This window comes from Labeo rohita, chromosome 10 (assembly GCF_022985175.1).
Source record: "Labeo rohita strain BAU-BD-2019 chromosome 10, IGBB_LRoh.1.0, whole genome shotgun sequence".
NCBI lineage: Eukaryota > Metazoa > Chordata > Actinopteri > Cypriniformes > Cyprinidae > Labeo > Labeo rohita.
Genome location: NC_066878.1, coordinates 30,723,735 through 30,737,735, shown reverse-complemented (window position 1 = coordinate 30,737,735; position 14,001 = coordinate 30,723,735). Strand labels below are relative to the sequence as shown.

The 14,001-nt window shown below is 33.2% G+C and overlaps 1 protein-coding gene across 3 annotated transcripts in view; it reads right to left on the bottom strand.

Moving 5' to 3' along the window:
- Window positions 1-14,001, bottom strand: part of mef2ca (myocyte enhancer factor 2ca) — a 53,835-nt gene that overhangs the window by 28,327 nt on the left and 11,507 nt on the right. For 2 of the 3 annotated variants that reach the window (XM_051121321.1, XM_051121322.1), the window contains one exon: window positions 121-314. In XM_051121321.1, the coding sequence (XP_050977278.1) occupies window positions 121-174 (54 nt within the window). In that variant the 5' untranslated portion in view covers window positions 175-314. Of the gene's footprint in view, window positions 1-120; window positions 315-11,764; window positions 11,925-14,001 lie in introns of those variants that run through there. The other variant, XM_051121325.1, reaches the window with a different exon arrangement.

The window sequence follows — 14,001 nt, the reverse complement described above, 5'->3', positions numbered from 1 at the left end:
GTGATGCATGCTATTGGTGTGTGCGTGTGTTTGTGAGAGAGACTGCTAAGGATTTATTGCATTTCTGTGAAATGAGCATCACATCTCCATTCTTTCGGTCAAGATAACATCACTTTTTACCTGTCTGTTGCGTTCGTCCATTATCCGCGCAATCTGAATCTTTTTCCTCCCCATTATTTCGGTCTGGTATTCCTTCCTATTCCAAAAGTACGGTTCACACTCGTCTTCCTTCCTCGCTCGCTCTCGCTCCGATCCTCAACGCGGTCTTTCCTCTTTGCTCGTTCCTCTTATTTCAAAGACTCCGGCATTCGTTCCTGAACAGACAAGACAGAGAAAGAGACACAGATTTTATCAGACTGATTTGTGATATCGCTCAGTGCTCGAATGTGGGAAAAACAAAGAGCGTCTGGGTTAACAGCACACAAAATCGGGGCTTTGTGGAAAACACAACTGATTTATAAAACATGATTAACATAGCAAAACAACAAAAACAGAACAAAACAAAAGTAACATAACATAAAAAACAACAAAAAATTAAAGAAGAATTTAAAGAATATATTTTGTATTGCATTTAATTTTAGATTATATAACACACACACACATTTATATACACATTTATATATTTTGTATTCAATTTTATTTTATATTTTATAATATACACACACAAATAATATCTTAAAAACATACTTTAGTTTATTTTTATACTTTTGTATAAATAAAAAAAAATCTACATTTTTTTATTTCAGAGAATACTGGTTTTTTGTCTTATTTTATTATTTAAAAATGGCTTTGCAGCACGTTTTAATCACTTAAGTACTTATATATACTTATATACATTTATAATATTCGTAATATTCGTATATTTATGATATTTAAAAATATGAACTTAATTATACTTTAGTATAAATAAAAATATTTGTAAACATTTCTGAGAATACTGATTTTATTATTTTATTTTTTTTTATTTTATTATTTAAAAATAGATATGGAAGCAAGTTAACCAATCAAGTACTTATATAATTAAAATATTAATTAATTAAAAATAATTGACTTTGCCAAATAGTGTTTGTTTAAAATAAATAAATAAATGTATATATATATATATATATATATATATATATATCTTTTTAATTTCTATCTATTTTCCATTTTTTTAAATGGATATGGCACCAAGTTTCAATCAAACCAAGTACATATATATATTTATAATACTTACAATATCTATGTATTTATATTTAACCTATATATAATATTTTAAAAAATGAACTTTAGAAAATTAAGTTTTTTATTTATATATATATAGTACTTATTTAAAAAAATTGCTGCCATATTTAAATAATAAAATGTAAAATATATTTACAAATATTTGTATTAACTGAAATATTAATAACATTTATCCAATATATACCAAATAAACTTGAGGAATAAAAAACATGTTTCAGAGAATATATTGAATAGAGTTATCATATTGTTTTAAGCATATTATTTGTGATGCATATGCTTAAATATAAGTTAAATGTATTTGTTATATTTTAAAACTTTAATTTCTTTAATTTCTCCTTGGGGATCAATCCAGTCTAAGTCAATAGTAATATTTTAGGAAGCATTACTACTTCTAATAAATAGGTTTTCATTAGTGACAGAGGGTTTGCGTTAACCCTACAGGTTCACACAGATGGCTGTGGTCGTCATCAGCCCTCAGAGAGAACAAGCACCCAGCTGAAGACCAGAGCAACCTGCACAAGAGGAAATAAAACTCAAGGGCAACCCACAATGCAAATAAGTGAAAGCAAAGTGCTTTGGGGAGCAGAGGTGAAATGTTCACACTCACAACGAGAGGGAGGGAAAACATGCGGCCTGTACAGAAACTGAAAGCCAGCAACAGAGATCTTAGGGGGCAAGTGCTTCTATTCACTTAGACATGGTCAACAACTTGCCAATGCATGCATCAAGACAAGACCTTTTGATTGTGCTTCAAGTCGACTGATAAAAGCCAGAGAGATGTGATGGATTTATGAAGGAGGGATGGAAAAAGCAGAAGAGGAAGTTACAGGAATGTTGTGACAGCTTTTCATTTGAATTTGAAAAGCATACCAAACGATAAAAGCCTCGGCAAGCTCCGCTCGGATAAGAGAGCGCGCCAATAAAAATGGAAACTTACAGTAAATTCAAGACAGTCGAGATCAAATGCTGAGTGTCTTTTGGTATGCAGAAAATCTGCATTCAAACACTATTTCTCACTCAAGATCTACATCTACCTTATTCAACATAGCTTAGAGCGTGATGGACGGTCACCCAGTGACAAACTCCTTACATAACTTTAAGCTGTTCAGGACGTGTAATCCATTAAACCCAGGCTCAAAGAGTTCCCTTTAGCCACTCGGCCGATGATGTCCAGCTCATACATCTCCAGCTAACTGATCAGTATGGTTTTGCGTAGAGGTTTCATTTCAGGTTCAAGCGGAAGTTATCCGAGGACATCTTGAAGATGCTGTGGCGTACATTGTTGTCTCGTTTGATGGTAGTTATTTATGCAGTTTGGCAGCTAATTTTGAGCACAGAACCAGTCATGATCAAGTATCCAAATTATTTTTGTTATGGCCCATAATCAGTTTTGTAAACCACAAGAAAAGTTCTATAAAATATTATAAATATGCAGCTGACAAGATGGTAACAGTTTAGCACATATGCAAACAAAAATATAAAAATCAATGTTTTTTTAAATAAAATAAATCAAAATAATTGGATCACATACAATAACACAATTATTTTAATAATTATAATATACATCAAAATAATTATTATTTATTTTATTTATTTAATAATAAAAAAAAATTAAACTATTTCCAAAATCAGAACAATGCCAATAATTAAACAATATTTTTTAAAAGGTAATATTGGCAAATAATAAAATAAAATAAAATAAAATAATAAATGCAACAATCTCCCTTCAATATCAAAACAATGCCAATAATTAAAAATGTTTTTTTAAAAAAAATAATACTGGCTAATAATGTTTTTCCTAAAATAAAATAAAATAAAATAAAAAAAGAAATAAAGAAAAGAAATAAAATAAAATACAACAAAATAAAACAGATAATATACTTACAATATTAGAACAATGTCAATAATTAAACAATATTTTTTAAAGCTAATAATCGCTAATAATATTTTTTCTGAAAATAAAATAAATTAAAATAATAGATGCAATAATCTACTTCCAATATTAGAACAATGCCAGTAATTAAACAATATTTTTTTAAAGCTAATAATAGCTAATAATATTTTTCCTGAAAATAAAAAAACAAAATAAAATAAAATAAAATAACAATCTATTTCCAATATCAGAACAATGCCAAAAATTTTGTAAAAGCTAATATTGGCTAATAATATTTTTTCCGGATGGAGAAAAAAAAATTAAATAAAATAGTCATAACATAATCTACTCTCAAAATAAAATAAAATAATAAATACCACAATTTTTTTTTTTTTTTTTTAGATAAAATAAAATAAAATAAAATAAAACAAGAAATGCAACAATCTACTTCCAATTTCAAAACAATGCCAATAATTAAACAATGTTTTTAAAAAATAATATTTCACTAATAATGTTTTTTCCTAAAATAAAATAAAATAAAATAAAATATAAAATAAAAATATATAAAAAATATATTTAAAAAAATAATAACCTGCTGCCAACATCGGACCAAAGCCAAGAGAATAAAGAGGGAACTGCCAGGTAAATGTTCTGAAATTGTGAACAAGCTCTCGGCAAAAGCCCCACAGGAACTGGACATGCCGAGGCAAAATGGCTTAGAGGTCAGAGATGCTAGTGTGTTTACCCATGTGACGGAAAGATAAAGACGGAGAGAGACAGGCGTGGGAGGAGCCGCTGTGTTACTTGAGTAGGAGGGAGGGCGGCCCGGTGCCAAGAAACCAGAAGCAGGGATCTCCAGAGAGTAATGTGCAACATTAAGTCACTTTGTTAATCTGCCTCTCTGCTTCTCCCGAGGGCAGCAGGAGAGGACAGATATCTCCTCGTCCTGTGAAGAGCGGCATGGTGCCACCGAAATAAAACAGCGCTGAGATAACACCTAGATATGACTGAGACAGTCTCCTGAGGGGCCATTAGACCCAGGACAACTTCCAGAGAAGGGCAGAAAGACCTCCTAGCTAGCAGCTAGTGCTTTGCAAATTAGCTGTGGTAAAAGGGCAACCTGAAGGGGAATGTGTCGCTCATGCCCACATGAGTGAACAAATCCTGTCTAACTGTGCACTCAATGAATATGTATTGAAAAAAAAATGCCTCAGAGTGGTAGATTAGCAGTTAGCGCAAATGCTAAACAGTCAGCGAAAATTCAAACATATTTTACATTCATTTAAGATCCACCATGTCCTGTTCTTTCTCTACAACACCTATCAACACAGTTTGATCATTTTCTGAAGAAAAAGTGCCTGGTAGTTAACTCTGCCACAATGCTAATGCCTTTTTAGCATGATGCTAAGTGGTTGCTGTAGCATTCTAGTAAATAATTACTGAATTTTCCTGGAAAATACATCTGAACTGGTTAAAAAAAACAGATCCTTCAAATTTAGATTTAAGAACAGAACGGGAATGAAGTATAAAACTAACATTAATAATAATGCTATTAATTATAAATAACATACAGTAAACGATACCAAGCCTAAACTATTTTTTAAGTGAAACTAAAACTCCTGGCATGTGGGAAATGCGCTATACAAATAAATACGGGCTCACATATCTCATTCGGCACGAACGTTTTGCATGCTTGACATATAATTGCATTATACAAGTCGCAGCATGTTTCATATTATTTAAAAAGCAACTTGTATCCAGGAAAATACCGTACTCTTTTTGTTTTTACATCTCCATGATATTCTGACACCTAAATATAGGAAAAACAACAGGCGTATAAACAATTTTTACTTAGAAACTGCTTGCAAATTTCACAAATAATTACAAAAAAATGGCAAATAATCCACTGAATTAAATATCAGAACAATGCCAATAATTAACATTTTTAAAAAGCTAATGTGGGCTAATATTAATTTTTTCCTGATTTAAAATAAAATAAAATAAAATAAAATAAAATAAAATAAAATGTGGTCACAGCATAATCTACATAATGGCAATAATTATTCAGATGAATGCCAATATTTATTTTATTTTAAATTTGTATATATATATATATATATATATATATATATATTATTTTTATTTATTTTTTTTTAAATAAAATATATTTTTTCTGAACATTTAAAAAAATAAATTAAAATAAGAAAAAATAACATAAAAAAACATAAAATAAAACAATCTACTTTCAATATCAGAACAATGCCAATAATTAAACAATATTTTTTTAAAAGCTAGTATTGGCTAATATAATATTTTTTCAAGAAATAAAACTAAACAAAACTTAGGAAAAAATAAAATAAAATAAAATAAAATAAAATAAAATAAAATAAAATAAAATAAAATAAAATACAATACTTACAATACAATATCAGAGCAATGCCAATAATTAAACAATATTTTTAAAAGCTAATATTGGCTAATATATATGTATATATATATATATATATATATATATATATATATATATATATATATATATATATATATATATATATATATATATATATATATATATATTAAAGAAATAAAACTAAACAAAACTTAGGAAAAAATAAATAAAATAAAATAAAATAAAATAAAATAAAATACTTACAATACAATATCAGAACAATGCCAATAATTAAACAATATTTTTAAAAGCTAATATTGGCTAATATATATATATATATATATATATATATATATATATATATATATATATATATATATATTAAAGAAATAAAACTAAACAAAACTTACGAAAAAAAAATAAATAAAATAAAATAAAATAAAATAAAATAAAATAAAATAAAATAAAATAAAATAAAATAAAATAAAATAAAATACCTACAATACAATATCAGAACAATGCCAATAATTAAAGAATATTTTTAAAAGCTAATATTGGCTAATATAATATTTTTTCAAGAAATAAAACTAAACAAAACTTAGGATAAAATAAAATAAAATAAAATAAAATAAAATAAAATAAAATAAAATAAAATAAAATACTTACAATACAATATCGGAACAATGCCAATAATTAAACAATATTTTTAAAAGCTAATATTGGCTAATATAATATATATATTTTTTTAAAGAGATAAAACTAAACAAAACTTAGGAAAAAATAAATAAAATAAAATAAAATAAAATAAAATAAAATAAAATAAAATAAAATAAAATAAAATAAAATAAAATAAAATAAAATACTTACAATACAATATCAGAACAATGCCAATAATTAAACAATATTTTTAAAAGCTAATATTGGCTAATATAATTAAAAAATAAAAAATAATAAAACTAAACAAAACTTAGGAAAAAATAAATTAAATTAAATTAAATTAAATTAAATACTTCCAATACAATATCAGAACAATGCCAATACTTAATATTTTTAAAAGCTAATACTGGCTAATAATATTGGCTAATATTTCATATATTTCATAGGCTAGGAAAAAATACAGTGGAAGTCAATGGCTACCATTAACTGTTTGGTTACAAAAATATCTTCTTCAGTGCCCAACAGAAGAAACAAACTCATAGGTCTGGAACAACTTGGGAGAATCATAAAATTATGATTTATTTAATAATCATTTATTTTTTCATTTTTGGGTGAACTATCGCTTTAAGGTTAGGGGATCTAAAAATGGTAATAAAGACGGCTAATAAAGATCTCAAAAAGGCAGAAATAAACAAAAGCAAGCCCTCAAAAAGCATTTCGAGACAGCCTCTGGCATAACTTGGCTAACGTCAGTTAACACAATTGAGATTGGAGCCTGTACAACTTCATTATCACCATCTTTCAGGGCATCTGAAACTCTGAAGATGTGCCAGGCAGCAGAGGAACTTGTCGGAGCACGTCGGAGCAGATCCTCAGAGCTCTTGGCAGACCCCAGAGGTGTCAGACAGCTGACTCTGACTCGAAGGAGGAAGCTGCTCTCTGCAAACAACACCCATCAGCTCGCACAAATGGACATAATGACAGGAAATCTTCGCAAACGGCCTCATAAGGAAGTGACATCATTGAAAAGAAACAATAAAAGATGCCTCTTCCCATAAATCGCTCCACAACACACAAAATGGGAAGTAACAACAAATCTCATGGTTCTGAAGGGCCTGATGAGCTCTGCTGTGACCAAACACAACTTTATACCATCACTGTGAGGGTCTGATACCAAGTTGGTTGCCAGGGTGTTCTGGGTGATTTTAAGCACAATGCTACAGCATGCGGTTATTAGGGTGGTGTCTTGTGGTTTCGAAGATGTCCTGAGTGATTTTAAGCATAACGCTACAATATGCAGTTGCTAAGGTGTCCTGGGTGATTTTAAGCACGATGCTACAGTATATGGTTGCTAGGGTGCTGTTATGCAGTTGCTATGGTGTCTAGAGTGGTTTTAAGCACAGTACTACAGCATGTGGTTTCTAGGGTGCTGTTATGCAGTTGCTAAGGTGTCCTGGGTGATTTTAAGCACGATGCTACAGTATATGGTTGCTAGGGTGCTGTTATGCAGTTTCTAAGGTGTTAAGAGTGGTTTTAAGCACAGTACTACAGCATGTGGTTTCTAGGGTGCTGTTATGCAGTTGCTAAGGTGTTAAGAGTGGTTTTAAGCACAGTACTACAGCATGTGGTTTCTAGGGTGCTGTTATGCAGTTGCTAAGGTGTTAAGAGTGGTTTTAAGCACAGTACTACAGCATGTGGTTTCTAGGGTGCTGTTATGCAGTTGCTAAGGTGTCCTGGGTGATTTTAAGCACGATGCTACAGTATATGGTTGCTAGGGTGCTGTTATGCAGTTTCTAAGGTGTTAAGAGTGGTTTTAAGCACAGTACTACAGCATGTGGTTTCTAGGGTGCTGTTATGCAGTTGCTAAGGTGTCCTGGGTGATTTTAAGCACGATGCTACAGTATATGGTTGCTAGGGTGCTGTTATGCAGTTTCTAAGGTGTTAAGAGTGGTTTTAAGCACAGTACTACAGCATGTGGTTTCTAGGGTGCTGTTATGCAGTTGCTAAGGTGTCCTGGGTGATTTTAAGCACGATGCTACAGTATATGGTTGCTAGGGTGCTGTTATGCAGTTTCTAAGGTGTTAAGAGTGGTTTTAAGCACAGTACTACAGCATGTGGTTTCTAGGGTGCTGTTATGCAGTTGCTAAGGTGTCCTGGGTGATTTTAAGCACAATGCTACAGTATATGGTTGCTAGGGTGCTGTTATGCAGTTTCTAAGGTGTTAAGAGTGGTTTTAAGCACAGTACTACAGCTTGTGGTTGCTAGGGTGTTGTCATGAGGTTGCTAAGGTGTTCTGTGTGTTTTCAGCACAATGGAACAATATGTGGTTGCTAGAGTGTTGTTATGCGGTTGCTAAGGTGTTCTGAGTGGTTTTAAGAACAATGCTACAATATGTGGTTGCTAAGGTGTTCTGGGTGATTTTTAGCACAATACTATGGTATACGGTGGTTAGGGTGCTGTTATGCGGTTGCTAAGGCGTTCCGAGTGGTTTTAAAAACAATGCTACTGTATGCAGTTGCTAGGGTGCTGTTAAGTGGTTGCTAAGGTGTTCTGGGTGATTTTAAGGACAATGCTACAGTACGTGATTGCTAGGGTGCTGTTATGTGGTTGCTAAGGTGTCCTGAGTGGTTTTAAGCACAGTGCTAAAGTATGCGGTTACCAGGTTGTTGTTATAAGGTTGCTAAGTTGTTTTGAGTGGTTTTAAGCACAATGCTACAGTATGTTGTTGCTAGGGTGCTGTTAAGTGGTTGCTAAGGTGTTCTGGGTGATTTTAAGCACAATGCTACAGTATGTGGTTGCTAAGGTGCTGTTATGCGGTTGCTAAGGTGTTCTGAGCGATTTTAAGCACAGCGCAACAATATGTGGTTGTTAGGGTGTTGTTATGCGGTTGCCATAGTGTTCTGAGTGGTTTTGTTGCTAGGGTGTTGTTATGCAGTCGCTAAGGTGTTTTCAATAGTTTTGTTGCTAGAGTGTTGCTATGTGGTTGCTAAGGTGTTCTGGGTGATTTTAAGCACAATGTTACAGGAAGCAGTTGCTAAAGTGTTGTTACGGTATGTGGTTGCTAAGGTGTTCTGAGTGGTTTAGTTGCTAGAGTGTTGTTATGCAGTTGCTAAGGTGTCCTGGGTGGTTTTAAACACAGTGCTACAGTATGAGGTTGCTAGGGTGTTGTTATGTGGTTGCTAAGGTGTTCTGGGTGGTTTAGTTGCTAGAGTGTTGTTATGCAGTTGCTAAGATGTCCTGGGTGGTTTTAAACACAATGCTACAGTATGCGGTTGCTAGGGTGTTGTTATGTGGTTGCTACGGTGTTTTGAGTGGTTTAGTTGCTAGAGAGTTGTTATGCAGTTGTTAAGGTGTCCTGGGTAGTTTTAAGCACAGCGCAACAGTATGCGGTTGTTAGGGTGTTGTTTTGCAGTTGCTAAGGTGTTCTGAGTGATTTTGTTTCTAGGGTGTTGTTATTCAGTTGCTAAGGTGTTCTGAGTGTTTTTTTCTTCACATAATGCTATGTGGTTGCTAAGGTGTTGTTATGTGGTTGCTAAGTTATGTGTTGTGTGGTTTGCCAGGGCATTACTATGCAGTTCTTCTGACTGTTTTTAGCATATTCCTATGCAATTAATAGGGGGTTTTCTGTGGTTGGAAAAGTAATAGTACACTTATGGATTAATTCGCAAATGGCATTTAATACTTGAGTTTAGAGGTTTATCCAGGTATACACATTAGTAATAGAGTATAAGCGAACAATGCCAATCAACCTCAACAACCCAGTGGCTTTCAAACACATGGAAATGTTCAAGAACATACGTTCTGCCAGCTTTTCCCCCCAGCTGTATCTCATGGAGAGGACTGCTACATCTCTTTGCTGTCTATCAAGGGAGCGTGCTACGGCTCAGAGCAGCGGCCGCCAAGAGACTGTATCAATCAGTGCCGGAATGGGGACAAGTCACTCTCCGCCCCACCCTTACGGCTCGCCTCAAAACTTCCCAAGGACAAAGAGGAGACAGCGTCTGTCTTTCTCAATGAGAGCACACGAGCTGTGGAGGTTAGTCGTACCACGGAACGAGACCAGCTCCCAGACGCCCCGCTACATTCCCATATCCTGAACCCACGGCTCCTGGCGGAGCGCTGTGCGTGAACAGCCGTGGGCCATGTGAGTCCAGGTTGATGCTGTCCGCTTAGCACGAGATTAGAGAGATCTGACTTTGGCTCGTACTGCAAAAAATCATTCTGTTAATCGTATTAAAACAAGATAAATTTAACTAAATGTGAATTAAAGTTAAAAAAGCTAAAAATAAATAAATAAATAAATAAATAAATAAGAAAATAAAAACTAAAATCATAAAAATTATAAAATATTTATTTTTACATTTTTGGGTGATTTTACTTTTTTCCAGCTAATTGCCAATAAATTAATTCTCATTTTTGTTTAATTTAACTTGGATTGCTATAATAAATAAAACTGAATAAACTAAAAAATAATATAAATATATAGACATAATTAAAAATAAAAATTATAAAATTAAAGTGAAAAAAAGAAAATAAACTAACAGTGTATCAATTGAATTACAATAAAATTAACTTTTAATTAAGCTTACTGGCACATATAAAACCTTTTATAGCATAAACTTCACTGATTTATATTATAATTATGCTTAACACAAGAAAAAAAATGCTAATGGGGTAAATACAAAGAAAAATAAGCTAATTCAATACATTTTCTCTGAAATCACATTTAGCTTAGCCTGGTATGCTACACTTCCTTATATGCCCAAATCGATGGAAAATCTCAAATTATGTCCTAGTTTTTTGCAGGACTTTCAGCGACCTAATTACAAAAGCAAAGCTTGCAATCACTGTCAGCTACAATCTAGCCATTAGCAACCTTCTGGTTAATATTCTGGCAAATAGCTCTCAAAACTATGCAAGCAAGAGCACCAGGCATTTGGTGCATTGCTCATAGTTGGTTGCTCATTTGCATGGTTTCCTTTTGCTGTGGAGATGTGTGTCACACAGCTGTGTTCTCTCAGTGTGTGCGCGCCGAGTTTGCGCTTCACCGCTAACCGATACACACTGCCAACTGAAACTCTGTGGCCATTCGTAGCCACATGCTAAGATATCACTTCTGTTTTCTGTTACATTATTTTAAAAGCAGTGCATTCATGACATTAATATTACATTGCTCAATATGTGGTCTTTTAAATCTACACCTTAGCTAAAATCTAAAATGAAACTTCTGATCTATGGTTTATGTTAGAATGATTTCTGAAAGATCATGTGACCTGAAGACTGGGGTAATGATGCGGAAAATTCAACTTTGCCATCACAAGAATATATTACATTCTAAAATAAATCAAAATGGAAAAGTGTTATTTTAAATTTTAATAATATTGCTAAATATTACTAATTTCACTGTATTTTTGATCAAATAAGGGCAGCCTTGGTGAGATTCTTTCAAAAAATAATAATGGAAACAAATGTTTTATTTGTTAATATGCAGCAAAATCTATCAGTAACTATAATATTAAATATAATGGAGTTTTTCTTATTGCAAAGCAAACTGTATAATATTTGCCAAGAGTAAATGCATACTTGCCCTGCTGTTAGCAGTTCATGGCTTAGACACAGACCTGTGATCGATATCCTTAAGTGTTTTTGTCAGGCTGCCCGACGTGGAGAACAGATCCTGCCAGCTGGTTGGCTCTGACATCAGAGCAAGTCTCACGGTGTAGGCTGATCTCTCCGCTCTTGGCACTTGGAGCCGTTGGCAGCGTGTACAGGACCGCGCTCTCACGCAGCAGGTAAGTGACCTGAAGAAAGCAGGTGGCCATTTCTACCTCCGATCCTTTGAATTACATCCTGAAGTGTAATATTTCATTTTGGTGGTTTGTTTAAATCATTAGCCTTAAGTACAGATTCAGTAATCGCGATGCTAGCCTATCCATCTTCCTTTGAAATGTGAAAATAGGCTATTTTCTGTGATTGTATGACACTTTTGATTCATTAGGCACTACAGCTAGATTAATAAAAGAATAAAACTATCTGTGCTACAAACCAGCGTGTATAAAATGACTACAATAGATTAAAATAAGAAATACCAATTTGCAATATCAAGCAGCTAAACTAAGCTGTTTTGTACAGCCAAAAATAACTGAAAGTGAATGGCACCGGAAACCTCCAGCGTATCTCATGACCAATTTGTACGTATTTTACGATGTAGCTAATTTGATAAGATGGCTAATTTGTACAAATTCGCATCACCTCACTTGTACGAATTGGTGAAAACCCTCTCACACTATATTTTCAACGTAAGAGTGGACGTCCATTTGCGCAAGGCCTTCAACCCGATCTCACAACAATTCGTACATATTTTATGAGGTGGCTAATTTGTGCAAATTCACACGAATTTGCCACTTCGTAAAATACATATGATTTTTCAAAAAAACGATCTGACAGCAATTCGTGCATATTTTACGAGGTAGCTAACTCATATCACCTCACTTGCACGAATTGGTGTAAATTCTCTCACACTATATTTTTAACGTAAGAGCGGGCGTCTATTTGTAACTTATATGTGCGAGGCTTTCAACCCAATCCCACGGCAATTTGTACAAATTTTACAAGGTGGCTAATTTGTACGAATTTGTACAAGTGAGATCATACGAATGTGGACAAATCGCCCACCCCGTAAAATTTGTATGATTTAAAAAAATAAAATGAAAAATGATCTCACGCCAATTTATACATATTTTAGGAGGTGGCTAATTCGTACGACCTCGCTTGTACGAATTGGTGAAAACCCTCTCACCGTATTTTTAATGCAAGAGTAGGTGTCCATTTGTAACTTATATACGAGGCTTTCAACACGAGCTCAGCAATTTGTACATATTTTGCGAGGTGGCTAATTATCATGATTTTATACAAGTGAGGTCATACGAATTAGTACAAATTTGTCACCTCGTAAAATATGTATGATTTTTTCAAAAATCAACCTCACAGCAATTCGACCTCACTTGTATGAACTCAAACGAATTAGCCACTTCGTAAAATATGAGCGGATTGCTGTGAAATCGGGTTGGCAGCCACACACATTCAAGTTACTGTACAAATGGATGCCCATTCTTAAACTCAAATTATTGTGAGAGCATTTTTTAACGGATTGAGTTGCAGTATGTTTTACAGCTGGGGGCAAATTCACGAAACATTCTTCATAACTGCTATTCTTTTTAACTAAATACTTCTTAAGAATGAAAGATAGAATTTAAGATTAATTAGAATTCCAGAAAAGAATGTTCTTAAAAATCATTGTAAATAACCTCTTAAAGTTCAAATAACCTCCAGCTCTAGGAATGATAAATGTAAACAATGATTGTTATTAGCTACAAAATTTAAAATTCAGAAACAACTTGAAATTTCCAGCAAAAACTAACATTTAATGGCGAGCCGAGGTGTTTTTCATTGACTTTGGCAACAACCAGATAAAGTACCACCAAAGCCTGTTATTTTTTTTTCTTAAGAAAAAAACAAGACGTTTTTAAAAAAATATTTACAACATTCTTAAGAATTCATAAGATTTTTGGAAATCTGGGCCCTGAAGTTTACTGGCTAGCTGTGCTTCACTAGATCTGTTTATCTCTCACAGTATCTGCATCATAAGAATTGAATTTGATCTGGCACTGGCGGTCTGGAGGTCTGGGTGTGGGTGTTTACAGCAGCATGGGAACGATCTCATGGGGAGGAAGTGACGTGGAAACTCAGGAGCATTGTAAACCAAACCAGGATGACGGCAGGTATTCAGCTCGACGGCCCCCTCAAACTCCCCCTCGCAGACTTCCTCTACCAAACATACTGCGACAGAACCAAAAAT